We start from the raw sequence: 16478 nt of genomic DNA, 5'->3' as shown, positions 1-16478 counted from the left end.
ATCGAATGTATTCGAACATGAAATTACAGAACGTGTTAGTAAAATCTGAGAACCATACAATAAATACTTCATTTGCAAAATGTCAATCAATTGTCTCAAACTTGATTGTTTCTTTTGTAAATATCAGTCAATCGTCTCAGATTTCATTGTTCCTGTATTTTCATACCAATTGCTTTCTATTCCCGTTCTTTCCTCCTTGATCTTCTTGAACTTCTGCTGCTAGACATTCTATTCCTGACTAGCGTTATATACTACTTGTGTTGATATAAGTAGCACATACCATAGGATTAACAGATTGAAATCCATGAAAAATCATGAAACTATTCAAAAGCTTACATTTCTTTATTTTCCTAATAAGCAAATTGATCCATGATTAATTATTTTTCATTATTGTTTAATCATTGAACACTTTTATAGAATATTTAGTTCTTAAACAATGCAACTTAGTATGAAGTCAATAGTAATAATGAATCAAATTTTCATAGTTGAAATCATGAGTCAATCGAAGCTAGACAACCATGGAAAACCTGAAAGAACTGGACGGCCGTCTCGTTCTATTATGGGACTCCTCAGCAGTGCGCATTCACGATCCCGCCTCGTGGGATTCAAACCCAGGACCTACCATGAAATACTGAAATCTCAGCAAAACCTTTTCTGAATGAATCAAATGTTGATTAAAGATAAACAACAATATCAATATAAGAGGTGATGATCGAACAAGTTCTATTGTGTTGCATTTATTTAATGGGTTAAATAAAAGAATGAATGAATTAAAATAAAGTAAGGTGGAAGACGTTTATTTATTAATTATCAAGTGGAAACTTTTGGCAATAATATCAGTCCGCATCATGATAACTTTCTTAAAATTCTAGCAGACAAGAATCACTTTCATCCAATGCTTCAAAGGAAGTTTGAATTATTAAAGAAACATTGAGTGTTTTTTTAACCATGAGTATTATTATTTCCAATTTTAATTAGTATAGTGTACTGAAAAGCTTTCCGGTATCTTAATTAAAAAGCAAACTATACAAAACACTTACTTATTAGAAATAACTTTTAAAAGAGAACAATCTTTTGAAGATTATGGAGACTAATTAAACTACTTATATCAGATGTATATTTGACATGAAGTTCAAAGAAACCAATTCATGACAAGTTTTTGAATGAAATGATATTTAACTATTATATGTGTTTATTTTTTTAATATTTTTGTAGATAAAGTACGCAAATAAAAATGAAAACACAATTGGTCGAATTCTTCACTATACTGTTGTTAACCATTTTGGTCTTATTCGTGGTTGACGTATATAGTTTATCTGAAGAACAAAGCAAGTTATTCATTCACTTATATCAGTTAAATTGATTTTTGCATGCATTTTGATAAATTTGAATATTTTTCACATGTTTCTAACTATGGTGGTTCATACAGAAATTAATGCGTGAAATAACTAGAAATTGAATCGGGCTTCTTTGATCGGTTCTATGCATATTCTGTGATTTTTTATCGCAAAGTATGGCGAATGCTTTGACTAAATAAAATCTGTCGTCCTAGTAATGCAAACTGAATCTAAATAACACTTTGTATGGTCATTTATAGTTACTGGAAACCGTTGTATTAAATTTCGAAAGTAGTAATAATAGTCTTTCTGGATGAATTGTATTTTGAACACAACACAACCTACCAATTAGAATTTCGAAAACAGTTGTTAGCCACAAATAAATAATATATTTGTAATATCCCAATGAGTAGGAAATTTAGATTTTCTGACGTTTTCTGACTTAGTGTAAGTCGCTTCTTCAGAGAATAAATAACCAAGTTAACATTAATTCAAGTTTAAATAGTACGACGGAACAACAAGAATATTAGGTGCTATCAGTCAAAAAACAGGTCTGAATAAACCAACGTCATGTCATTGTTAGCCATATTGATATATGACTTAAGTTAAAATGATCATTGAATAAAATATATAGATTTCATGACACATGAATGTGATAATAAGTAATCAATAGCTTATTTCAATATGTAGCATATCTTTTATAACCCCTGTTCTATAGAAAACTTTATTATTATTTTTTACCTTGTTCTATTTTTTACCGAATGAATATTAAAGTAACTGTTCGATTACAACATGATGAACATAAATAACACAAAAGTGGACAGGAGAACACCAGTGGAGACAACCAAATATATGTTAATACAACATTACAGAATTACCTTAGACTTTGTTTTTCCTTCATTTCCATACCAATCACTCACTGTTCTCGTTCTCTTCTCTTCGATTTTTTCAGTTTTCTGCCTCCAGACATTGCACTTTCGATTGGTGACCCATACTACTTATATCTGTCGACATTAGTAGCACACACCACCACACTACTGGATTTCCCATGCTTTCTAATCGTTGTATGTAGATTCCCATATATATATATATATATATATATATATATATATATATATATATATATATATTGCATTTTGCAGTCCTTGTTTATTTATTTTTTTGTCACACACCTCTGTCCCTTTTGTAACTGATGGGTCCCAATTATTCCATAAGTTATTCTCATTATCTTAAAATTTAACTTTCTGTTGTATTCAGCTTCATATGATTGGGAACATTTTATTTCTCATGAATGACTTAAACATCATGAGATTTATTCATAATGATTGAGCTATTAAAGTTCTAAATCTATGTAACTGATACTGTTTTGCAAATTTCGTCTTGGTTTGTTTGATTTGGCTAGTCATCAGCTTTAGCCATAATTTCTGGATTCTCCTCCAACCTTTCGTTCAGCAGATTTTTAGCAATTAGTGTTATAAGTGAAGGTTTTCAACTTACTTTTTTAATTATATTTGTTCATTTGCGTTTGTAACACCTCGAAAGTTTTTAGCTTTAAAGTTTTACTGACTAAATATCTTTATGCTATATCAGTATTTTTAACAACAAAATTTCCCTTATCTTGGTCTCGATATCGCCTTTGGTGCTTAATGATTATACTAGCTTTAAAGTTTCATGAAACGACGAAAAATTTTGAGTTTTGTCAAAATTCATAATAACACTGATCAAGAAATGATGAGTAATAACGTTTTTTAAAAAAATGATGTAATCAGTATATCTTCGATTTAAACGAAGGTGTACTGCCTTAGTCGGATATTATTGTATTTTACTCAATAATTTGCCTATTTGACAGAGTTCAATGATTATCAGTGTTTTACGTTAGTTACAAATTAATGTAAATTTTTTGTATAAATTTAGGGAGACTGATAACACAATACTCTATCACTTTTCAGTGAGCGTAAATCTATTTATTGTTTCCGTAGTGATGATGCAGGGAGTAAAATAATTTTTTTCATTGATCCACTCAAAAACTGAGCATATATCTTTTGTAGAAGGAAATCTATATTTTAGCAAACTACTCGTTTAAATAGTAATATAGACAAAATTAATAAACACATAGATACATTATTTATCAAATTTAAAAGATTTACAAAATTTACGTTAATGTAATTAGCAGTAAAATGATTTTTTCCACTTTAAGTCTGATTAATTTTATTGTACAGATGGATATTAGTTTAGTTTAGTTTACGCCTATTACTCCTAATGGAGCATATACCGCTGACGAGCATTCTCCAACCCACTTTGTCCTGAGCCTTCCTTTCTAGTTCTATCCAATTTTTGTTCATTCTTCTCATGTCTGTCTCCATTTCTCGGCGTAATGTGTTCTTTGGTCTTCCTCTTTTCCTTTGGCCTTCAGAATTCCATGTGAGGGCTTGCCTTGTGACGCATTTGGGGGATTTTCTCAATGTATGTCCTATCCACTTCCAGCGCTTCTTTCTGATTTCATAGATGTATAAACATGAACCTTAATGTTATTAATCTTTAGAAATATAATAATAAAGGTTTTTGATACAAATATATGAAAAAATATTTCTAGTGATATATTCATAATAAAGGAGAGTAGATATATTTATCTGCAATAAACATAGATTTGTAAGCAAAAATGGATAGTGGCAAGTGCGTTTCGTCTTATTTGGGACTCGTCTGCTGGATGTACCTATATCGAGGCAATGCACACAGCATGCACATATGCCAGTAAGAGATTGACCAGTTGCAGTCCTAAACATCAATGGGAAGATTCAAACAAACAATACTAAGTGGATTTATACATAGATTTGTTTGTAAAATTTACAATGGGAATTCTTCTAGAACAAACTTCATTAACTAACAAAAAAAAATATTTTCTAATTCAATATTGTTTATATGATAGTGATATATCTATTGAAACTGATGGCAGCTTGAAAAACTTACTTCAATCCAATGAATACACATTCGTCTTTATAAAGAAAAACTAAATACATTTTGAGGCAGATTCCTTAATTCTAGAAGTTTTGTAAATTCACTAACTTAAACAAACAGTAAAACAAATTCGTTACATAATTCAGGATACATTTTTGTTTTCTAAATATTTACCATAAACAAATTCCATTATCTATTTGTATATGCAAAAGTTTAAATCCTCAATTCAACTAAGCCAAATATATAATATTGAAAGAAGAAAAATAAAACATGCTATCTTTTTAATTACCCTTATTTTAAATCGTCATTCAGTCAATATCAATGCTAAGAATCTTAAATTCAATGTATTTGATTCTGATGATTCTTTATAAGTGTTAATTAACTAAGTCGTTGTGTGGACTGTAAATAGTCCTATGTCAATCGTAATCGTATTTTTTCTAAGTTAAGAGTTTATTATCAGAAGGGGGGTTTGTGGAGATTTTAGTGATTTTTTTATATTATTGAAATCATGAGTCAATTGAAGCTAGACCACCATGAAAAACCTGGCTCCATGAGGTATTTCCGCGAGTTCTAGTGAGAAGCGGTAACCAGTGGAGTTCAATTAGGTCTGTTGGGAGATAGTAGCTCACTGAAGACAGCGGTGGATGGTTGCTCAATTTCGTGGATTGGTTGAAGTTAGACATTAACACCACTGGATGCCGGCTCAGTGGTCTATCGGATAAGTGCTTTGGCGCGAGACTGGTAGGTCCTGGGTTCGAATCTCGAGAGGCGGGATCGCGGATGCGCACTACTGAGGAGTCCCATAATAGGACGAAATGGCCGTCCTGTGCTTCCAGGTTTTCCTTGGTGGTCTAGCTTCAATTGACTCATGATCTCAACTATATAATAGTTCATTATTAATTAGTTTCTAAACTTTTTAGGTACTAGTCACGTTTTCCAATACTGAAATTCAAATTTATTATATAACTCACTTATATCCAGTGATATTAATTTAAAATAAACTAAACTCTTGATATCACTTTACCCTTCATCATTTAAGTGTTTTTATGAAACTTTCAATTGTTTCACAAAATAATAATTAACGATTTTTTTTTGCGATCGAATGATGCGGAATACATTTCTTATATCCTATGGTTAAAGGTAATCAATAGAAACATTCCCTATTAAAATGATCTAATTTCTTTGGAGAAGTAAAAAATATCACTTTGTCAAACAAAACAAAAAAAACATGAATTCATTCAAACAATCACTTTCATTGATCAATTATCAACCTTATTTTTTAAACAAATAAATTATGAAATTCATATGTAACCATGTAAATCTACCTTTTTAATAATAATAGTTATACATTATTATTCATAACAATCATAACCATAATCATTAACAATACATAGTATTATCTTAGTTATAATAAATAATTAGTGAGATTGTAAACAGATATATGATAATCATTACAGATCCCTTTATTCATTATTAATTCACCTAGTTGTATAGGGTCAAAAGAATAAGATGAGAACGAACAACAACAAAAAAACTAAAGAAAACTGAGTATTTCTTTCTAAACTTGACTGTTTTGTATAAAAGATTCTTATTAACTGCGGGTACAGCAACAAAATATAAATAACCTTGTTAGTTTAATTATTTTTATTTTTATAAGATATACATTGCATAAGATATATTTGTATAAGATATATCGTGGATTGGTTGAAGTTAGACATTAACACCGTTGAATGCCGGCCCAGTAGTCTATCGGTTAAGTGCTCCGGCGAGAAGCTGGTAGGTCCTGGATTCGAATCTCGCGAGTGCGGTATTGTGGATGCGCACTGCTGAGGAGTCCCATAATAGGACGAAACGGCCGTCCAGTGCTTCCAGGTTTTCCATGGTTGTCTAGCTTCAATTGACTTATGATTTCAACTATGAAGATAATATATATATATATATATATATATATATGACAAGTGTATAGATATGTGTACAATGTTTCTTTTACGATATATGAGATGTTGATAAATCGTCTACTTATATTATGGATCTTATATATTATTAACCGCAACATTTATAAAAATTAATTATATCCAAGTAATTTATAAATTAATTTTTATATTTTGCCTAAATAGTCAACCTAGTCATGTCTGATTTACCAGTAAACACTTTACTTTTAGTATTTGTTGAACAAGTTAGTCTAAGAGATTTGATCTGATTTAGAGACGTACATTCTGTAGATGGTCTGTTTTGAAGAGAGGTTCAATAGTTGCTTTCATAAATAGAAAACCATTGTTTAATAACGTTTAATCTTAGTCTGTGACTGTTGAGCCAAAACCAAGTTTGATTCACAATGGTCATCTTTGTGTATTGTCACACAAAGAATGTTAAGGGAATGAATGTTTGCTTATTTTTAATAGAATGACATTTCAGTATATTTTGCGTTTCTTAGCAAACCAGATCACTCACAATTTTCATAATAAAGAAATATTGGTCGCAAAGCCATTAGTGATTCTGACTTTTATGCTCCACTACTAGCTTTTATTTGAAATACATTTTTTGTGAGACTACCTACCAGATTATCATTAACTGGTCGCAATCATTATGCTAATTATATTTACTCAAATTTACGCATAGATCTGACTTCGTACCTAATCGAGAATATAGATATCAATACCTAGGTTGAACTTGACAGTTTTGAATAAGTTGAGAATCTGGATAGAGAGTAAATAATAAATACATTTTCAAAATGAGATTATGAAGACTGTTAAGTTTTTTGATTTAGATCATGAATCGATTGATCTTAGACCACCATTGAAAACCTGGACGGTCGTTTCGTCCCAGTACGGGGCTCATCAGAAGTGCACGTCCACAATCCCGCATGCGGAAATAAACTTGTGTTAATTTATTGTTAGTTAGTTATTTTCTCTGAAGAAGTGACTTACATTAAGCCATGAAACGTCAAAAATACAATTTTCCTACTCAGTGAGATACAAAAAACAATATATTTATTACTAAACATGAATAGTAAGTTACATTAAGCCTTCATTGATCGTTGCAAATATCCTTTTTTCTCATAACAAAATTTAATATCTTATTTTGTAATACTGTAAATATAGAACTGTTTAACAAAATTTCGTTTTCAATATTGTTTTTAATTACCTTTACAGATCCTCATAAACCTTTCTATGATCCACTCTATGAATACAGTGACTACATCAACCAGGAAAGAACTCCGAACAAACGCTATATTAGATTTGGAAAAAGAGGAGCTGACGATGTCATGCGTTACGATGGTATTCCAGCATTACCACGACATAAACCCTACTCTTTATATGATCTCTTAAAAGAAAGACAATAAATCTAATAATTAATGAGTTTTTGTTTCTTTTTTCTATTAAAGAAAGAAAAGAGTTTTATTAAAAAGACAAGACAAAATCTCTGTCAATACTTCACTTTCTGAACTACTTTGTGACTTATACTTTCCTAATAAAAAAATACTACCGAACACCATATACATGTGGCTTGTACATTTTATTTTTGTCTCCATTGGGTCTGGCAGTTACAGTGTCATAAAATAAGCATACGAAACTAATAACTGCAAAGTAAATGATTATTGACTTTCATTCCGGCAAATAGTAATGGATGAACTTTATAGATTGATATCGAAACTATTCATCGTTAGAAAATATTTGAAATAAATCTTAGGTTCCAAAGAGAAATCAGAAAAACTTCCTAGTTTATAAGAAATCAAGCTTGCTGTTTGCTAGTGAAACGATTTCGCCTTTATGAATCTCTCAGATCCAGTAATTTAAATCTTCAGATAGAAAAAAATAAATAAACACTTTGTTTACTGTTTCAAGAGTCACTTCAAACTAGCAATGCCATCGTTAATAATGCTGAGACTGTTTTATTATATATAATTTAATCAGATATATTGATATACATATTTGAACGTGACTAAAAACAGGAAATTTTCTTCATTTCTTTACCTCAAAATCACGATTCATTGGAAGTTATGGATTTTAACAAAACTCTTCACCTAGTTTTGTTTTTAAAAATTGATGATTTTATAAACCCTAGTACACAAACTAATGACAACAATTTTGTGTTCTTTATTGTACAACGTGGACATTCAATAATCATCTACTTTCTCTCTTTTTCCAAGTCGGCAAGTTATTAATATCAAAAGATTGAATTCTAAATAGAATTCAGCTTCGAATTAATTTACTTTCTACCTTTATTCAACGTATCTAATATTCTTGATAGAAATTAATAAGAAACATGTCTTATCTGTAGATTATTCATGTGTAGCCCTGAAAGATTAAAAATACAGGTTGAGCAACGCCAAATCATATACTATTGAACACCAGCTGTAGTTAGTTGTCATTTTGGGCATGGTTAGACTAAATGAGATTGCAACAACAGTTGATAATACTTTTATTTGTAACGAAATAGTTATCTTGAATCTTATCCTGATCAAATTTTAGTATGTGGGAATGAAAAATGTTTTGAAAAGTCAAAAAATACTTAAACACAAATAAATGAATTGTATGGTATCAAAAATGGTTGAAAAAATAGGTACTAAGTTTACAAAAGCACCACACAAATGTAAAGAATGGTAATATGAAGCCTAGCATTGAAACTATGAGAAATCGTGAATGTCAAGAAGCTATTGACCTTGGTGAATGTTATTTAGTACATCTAACGTTTAATTACTGTTATCCAAGTAGGATTACTACAATGAACCATACTTCTGTATAGCGACTGGTCAAAATGTTGTGAAATTCAAATATAATAACATGTTGCAAACTACTCGGTGTATCTGTTCTGCAACTTACCCTAACACATTACTTACTTACGCCTGTTACCCCTCGTCGAGGAGCATAGGCCGCCCACCAGCATTCTCCATCCAACTCTGTCCTAGGCAATCCTTTCCAGTTCTTTCCAGTTGTTATTCATCCCTTTCATATCTGCTTCTATTTCCCGGCGTACTCTAACGCATAGTAAGGTACATAAAAATGAACTTGTATATAAAACATATTTACCATATAATATGCTGCGAATTAGCCATCCTATAGAATAATCAAGTTTTAATCATTAGGTTTTTCTCTCTAACCGTACTATAACTCATTCGTTGGTCTCATTAAATGCTAAATGCACTTAAAAGAAATTATCTGTGCTCGTTTTATACAGACTTGAATTACCATAAAGCGAACTGCTGTTTTATTTATAACGTATATGGATTAGGTTAGTAATTAATAAACTGAACTTCTTCGACCACGCGTTAGTACAGATAAATCTTCGAACACCAGTTATTAAGAACCATAAAATCACATTGAAATTTACAGTATGAAGCTTCAAATTTCCTGAATCATACTTAAATAGGGTAAAATCAGTTTTTTCAATTATATATGACATTAACCTGACACAATGTTTAGTGGTCCAACAAAGCCGTCCTCTTGCTAGAGAAAACGTAGACGGAAACTTATTTCTAGATAATTCGATAACAGATCTCCAAGTTTTTATATCGCTGGGAACTGTTTATCAGGCCGACAAAAAAATTGAGGAGAAAACCAAATGTGATTACAGTAACATTTGTCGTTAAAAGTCTATGTTTCAAACAGTTCGTATGCTAAATAAGTGCTTGTTATTTTTGCCGTTATTGTTGCCCTATTATCTCTGACTAGAATTGATGTCTTATTACATACACATTATTCAAAAAACAGGTCGAAAGGTTTCTAAAGTAGAGAGTGAAATTAAGCAGGTTATAAAACTATTCTCCGGTATATTTATAGTAACTAAGCTGATTTATGTGGCTTCAGTATCCTTGTTGTAATCTCTGGTATTTACTGTATATGTAATAGGATAATCCATTCATCGGTTTCTACATTTGACTACGTTTTTGTTGTTGATTTTAATTTCTACTGTTTGACAACGCTATGTGGGTGATAGACCCAGATAGCAAAATCACTTCAATCAACCTTATGATAAATGAAAAGTGAAATTACAAAAGAAGAAAAGTCAAACATTATCAACAAAATAAACTTGTCCAACTGCCAAAAACACTATACCGGACAACTTGAAGAATGTCGTCATTTTCATTTTTATGAAAACCAACTGGCTGTAAAAAATCATGATGTATCTTGGCTTATAGCAATACATGTGGACACTCGTACGACTGAGAAAATGTCGGAATCTTGGATAGAGTTAATACAAAGACAACCAGAAAAGTCTTCTAAGCTTGGGAAAAGAATCAGTCAGCAATCATCAAAGCTCCAAAATCTATAAAATTTATCAACCAATAAAGAAGATCATGGACAAATGTAGAATCATGAATTAGGTTAGAAGGGAAGATAATCAAAATAGATTATTTAACAAAGACATCAGCAACAACTTATAATAGCCAGGTTCGACAACAAAAGTTGCCCATCACGTATGTCAAAATTCGAATAACTCGATTTTTTCTGAGGGTTTTCTTAGTTTTGTTCACAAAACAAAGAAATAAATTAACTATATGAACTGCTATTCTAGCACCAGTCTCTGTTTACCCTCGAACGAAAATCTTTGATGACTCCCATTTCATATTTCGTCAAATTGTAACTTGTTACTGAATATTAGAGAAGTATAATATCCCCTACACAGATAACTGAAAATAGAATCTGTTTAGCTGAGAAGAAAAGACCCATCATATTCACAAATATGCTTTGCGGATAAGATTTTAATCGAGCAAGAACAGACTACAGTCATGAATATCTCAGTCAACGACGATAGATTAGTTCATTATGAAATGTATCAAGAAATAATATTTTTAGTCATCATACAAAATTTATTTACTTTTATCATGAGAAAGCCTTGACCATTATTGTTTCAATAAAAAATATATTACTGAAGAAAAATAAGTATTTATAAGAGAACTGTTCTTTTTTTTAATACTTAATAACATCAAATAACTTGTAAAAGAAACTCACGTATCAAAGAAAAAAAATAAAATTTTTGAAAAAAACCTACAAAAAAAATTTTAAAATAACTCCAAATTTTTCCCCTGAAAATCTGGCTCCAACTTTTTTTCAAAAATTATATCCAAACATCAAAATATCCAATATAAAAAGGTACATGGTTCTCCGGTTCATTGTACACTGAATAGATCATCCAATCAACGTTAAAAATGTCTAAACTAGGTATATGTATTAGTGTGTAAGAGATTTGTGATATGATATGATATATATATATATATATATATATATACCTAGTTTAAACGTTTTTAACGCTGATTGGATGACCTATTCAGTATACAATGAACCGGAAAACCATGTACCTATTTATGTTTGATGTTTCGTTATATTTCCTTGAAAAAGCTTGAACCAAATTGCCAGGCGAAACGTTGGATTTACTTTAAATTCATTCGCTAAGATTTTACAAATATATTATTCCTATTTAATGTCTTACATCAACTCGGCGCTCAAATACCGAGAAACTATTCTCTCTAATTTAGACGAAAGTTCATATCAGTTCAACGTTTCTTCGAGAATTTATTCTCAAAAATATTTGAGTAAAATAATCAAATCTATATCTTATTGTAAACAAATAAATAAACAAACAAACTTGAGTTGTTTACATTTTATTATTAATAACAAAATCTTTTATTATTGTTATTGTTATTTATTATTATTAAACTAACTGTTAAGTATATTTGATCATATTTATTAGGTCAGGAATAATATGTTCACTTGAAAAAAAGAAACTAAATTATCGTTTATTGATACTGATTGTTTGATCGGTAGTAATGACATAAAAAGGCATACAATGGGGAATGTTTAAGTCAAAAGAAAAGTAATAATTAGTTTACAAAGAGAATCAATTGCTGGTTAAGGTAATTTGATTATACTATTGTCAAAATGGATGCATACTTTGGTAGTAATTAAATAACTGACATATAATATATTTACAATAAAAAAGTTTAGGTAAATACACACATTTTCTGAGCTAGTTCTTGGCAGTTGAATGAGGCGCAGACAAGACAATTATATAGTATTCATCAAAGTCCTTTATACACAAATACGTTGTATTCTCCATCTAGACGATTTTACAAGTTGTACAATTTTCTGATTTCAGTTACAGTCAATTAATTATTTATTCTAACTATATCTTATGAGTGTATGAAAATTAACTAAGGAACAATACCGAGGTACGTTTTAATCATTAAACTTAAAAATATCGATAACTGAAAACTAACAAACTTAATAAATAATATAACATTTGAACTCAGATTCCAAGTTAATGAGGATGATCTAGAACATCGTCAAGATTGTGCACAGATATTGACTTTTTGTAATTTGAAATAATCACAAGTTGATTAAAGTTAAAAATACAAACCATTGCATTGCAAACCACGTCTAATATCTGACGTGTCCCGGTGAGTACTTGTGATGAACATCAAAATAAAAAGAAACAGCTGTTCTATTCTCTCTTAACCTTCAATAATTCTTTAATTAATGTCAGTTTGTGATGAAAATTAATCATTGAATTTCATTCTCACTTTCTTATCATCAGAAAAAGGAACATTTTATAGTTACCTTGTTGACTTATTTTCATTTTAAGCGGAAATGAAACATTATTTTCATTATGATTAGAAACTTTTAATTTAATGGTTAAGACCATGGCTATTCAATAATTTGCATTTTCTCATTTAACTGGTCTTTCTTTAGATAACTGTTTGTTTTCTTTTTATAAGAACAGTATTTAGAATTAAAATAGGTATATGATACGCTTTTAAACAGACGTTTTAGTTATTTTTTTCCGAAGTTTTATTTTGTTACATTAGGAGTATCATTTAGTTGTTATCACTTCTTTGATAAGAAGAAATTGGTAGAAATTGCGTTAATATTTTTTCATTTATAAATTAAATCACTAAATGAACCATGGTTTCACCAACATGTCACATAGCAGTCCAGAGTTGAACGAAACCCAGAATCACTGTGAGACGAAAGTTTCCAACCAACCAACTTCTTATCAGATTTCTCGTGTTATTGTACAAGATATAGTTTGTTATAATTATTCACATATTTTTGATGAAACTTCTTACAACTGTGAGAGTAATATATTGAATGAGTCAAATTATGATCAAAAACCAGATTCCGTTTTGGTAGATGCTGATTTTTCTAATGATCCATTATTCTCTAATGAAACTCTCAATAAATTTGATGAAAATATTTCAAAAAAATCAAATCTTGATGTCATATCATATATTATTTATCCTCATAATGCATTTGCTTCTTAAGGGAAACTTATTCAATGCGAAGCATAAGTACTAAGTGAGCTTCATTTTCATTACAGTTTGGATAACTTCATATCATCTGTTGTTCATACTTATCATGAAGTCACTTCTAATGAATACGATGTTCAATATATGAAAAATGTTTTAAATGAACCCACATTATCCATAACTTGGGGATATGAAGATTCAAAATAGTTTCGTGAGGGGGTATAGCGTTGGAAAGTCTATGATGCAAATTCTAAATATCAGTGGTTTTGTTACCAAACCGACATGATGATTGTATGCAATTCCAGGAATCTGGTGAGTTTTTTCCGGTTTCGGTTGTTAATTCTAATACTAACAAGTGCATTCTAGATAATACAGAGACTACATCCAATACGCTGTCGGACAGACGTAAGAAGACGTACAATCGATTACAGACACTTACACCAATTTAATCTGTAGCGGATGTGATGTTTGAATGAACCAACGACTCCTTTGTATTGATGACTGTTTTGATTTTGAATTCCAAATACAGTACATTCGTTCGTGCTCATGCAATACTTCTTGATTAAATTGCGTTATTGCTGGGATTACTAGTTTATACTATAATTCAAATACTTCAAAACATCACATTAACTCCTTATCAGTCACTAAACTTAAACCACATATGATAATGAACTTAGAGTGGAAATTGAAGTAGGTCTTTGAAAGGGAACACTTGCTGTTTCGTAAAAAACTAATTATACGGACAACATTACTGATGATACACTGTCCACATAACAGTGGAATATAGATAAACATTGTTGACGTTCATCCTTTGTTTGTACTATCAACGGATTTAAATGTTTGTCTGCACTTGATTCCGTTGATATAGCAGCCATTGCTCTTCGTTGACAAAGATATTAATTTGCAACGATCGATGTGAGTACTCGTGCAGAGTAAGCAACAAACACAATTTCTATATGTAACGTAAACTTTGCTGCATTGTGTTTCAAACGTTACCCATCTAATTATAGATATAACACTGTTTTTGGAGCCAAAGATATTACGTGTATTCAAGCCTTGAAAACTATTTTGTTCGTAACACCTCTGACACCGACGATTCCAAACGCAGCCAAATCAGATGTCAGAAATGAAGAAGTTCGAAGATATATTTGGAAGATAGTCGATAAGTTGTGTAATATATGAGCTAAGACGACTAGTTGTTGCGAGAGACGTGTAGCACGCGAAGGTGATCTGGAGCAGATGATTGACCGAGCTCCACCGGCTAGGGTGTGTTCACTAAAACTAATAAGTTCAGTATCATTGTCGAAGACTTGCAGGACTATCTATTTTATGGATATCTTTGACGTTACATATTGTTTATCCTGCTTGGTGTTGTTGTTCGACAAATATATTTGATTCCTGTCGGGATTCGTTTAGTCGTGAACTATTAACGTTAGGGTTATGCTAATTATAGTGATCAAATTCTCCTACTCGTCTCCATTCACATCAAGAGCTTTATGCACAGACATGACAATATCTAAAAATTGTTCAACATTTTAGCAGCTTTTGCATAAGTGTTTTGCTTTTGGCTTTACGTTGGATAAGAAGTTTTCAATTTATTCGATACCGTCTAATTAACTATTACTGAATATGAAAAGATACTGCTCATTAAGGAGAGTATAGTTTTAGCATTTTATGAGGATTATGTTAACGTTATGCAGTGATTCAATTCAATCATTCCAAGCAGCATCAATTCAAAACTCATCCAAATTAGAGGGTAGGAAACAAAATAAACACAGTCAACTACAAACCATTGACAAGAAGACACTAAGTAAAACAAGAAATCTTGGCAAACTTGATCATAATAACTTTATCCGGCGCCAAAATTTTAACGGAATATGTGGATAAATTATTGGAATATATAGAAACGTTTTCTCCGTATTCAAAAAAGCTCTCATACTAGAAGACCATTGAAATGTAACTGGAATCAATGAAGTTAACCCAATAAGGAGCAACCCTTGAAATACTATGGAACTGGAAGTTCGTGGCTGTAAATTTTCGGAAACTGTATATAATTGATATCCTGCAGAAACATCAAAGAATAAACTTAGGAAAATAATAGAAACTCGGACGTGAAATACTTCCTTAACTTGAAAGAAAATCACAAAAATTGATGAGTCAAGGGCGTCTACCTATTAGGATTAAAGCAAAACATGGTGTGCTTCACTGGGTTTTTAGAACTAAACAGCTTGTGTAAAAGTCTAATTGAGGGTCACAAAACGTTCATTGTAGTACCTCAGTACTATCATCACTTACTTTTTTATTCCAAAAATTGGAAAGTTAAAAACAGTAAGATCGGCAGACTAGACTAATCTATTATATAACCTAAGAGGTGCATTTATTTTCTGCACAATTAATACCCAGTTGCTCAAATAACAAATTTCAAGCTTAGAATAACTGCCACCAGTATCATAATAATTAGGCAACGATCCAGAGAGAACAGCCAATTTGTACATATATGGTAAGTAACAAATCGGAGATTGCTCGGAAGCATAAGCACATTATGTGAAGTATGAAGAGGGATATACTTTAAACCATGTGACTTCAATTCATTTTTTGGATAAAACATGGTCCTCATATGATGAATGCCACATAATTATAATCATTGTTTTAAAAGAATTGAATAACCAACGTACATTTTTAAACTGGTCTACGAACGAAAAGCATTATTTTAACGTGATTTGCGTTTCACAAACTTCTGTTGTGTCCATACTCAACAAAATACCATTTTTGATCCGAAGAATCTATCCTGAGCTTAAAGTTTAGTAGATTAATTTGCTTTTTAAGTTTAATGCGAATTAATTGCATTGACTTACTTTCTAATTCTTACAGGTTTTCACGTTAGGAGGAAAGTTTTATCATATTTCAAGTATTTATATACCCATTCTTCTATCCGTTTA

At 30.7% G+C, this 16478-nt stretch overlaps 2 protein-coding genes across 2 annotated transcripts; one reads left to right on the top strand and one right to left on the bottom strand.

Annotated features, from left to right (window-relative positions):
- Positions 1-1234: 1234 nt before the first annotated feature.
- Positions 1235-7635, top strand: Smp_188580 (hypothetical protein; the record flags this gene model as incomplete). Its single annotated transcript, XM_018793773.1, has 2 exons — positions 1235-1328; positions 7445-7635. The coding sequence occupies 2 exons, from the start codon at positions 1235-1237 to the stop codon at positions 7633-7635; spliced, it is 285 nt and encodes a 94-aa protein (XP_018648252.1).
- Positions 3358-14414, bottom strand: Smp_196280 (hypothetical protein; the record flags this gene model as incomplete). Its single annotated transcript, XM_018793772.1, has 2 exons — positions 3358-3393; positions 14292-14414. 2 exons carry the CDS (start codon positions 14412-14414, stop codon positions 3358-3360), a joined length of 159 nt encoding a protein of 52 aa, XP_018648251.1.
- Positions 14415-16478: the final 2064 nt, after the last annotated feature.

Source organism: Schistosoma mansoni, chromosome 1 (assembly GCF_000237925.1).
Source record: "Schistosoma mansoni strain Puerto Rico chromosome 1, complete genome".
Taxonomy (NCBI): domain Eukaryota; kingdom Metazoa; phylum Platyhelminthes; class Trematoda; order Strigeidida; family Schistosomatidae; genus Schistosoma; species Schistosoma mansoni.
The sequence above is the reverse complement of the archived record's forward strand: the minus strand, read 5'-3'. Positions and strand labels throughout refer to the sequence as shown.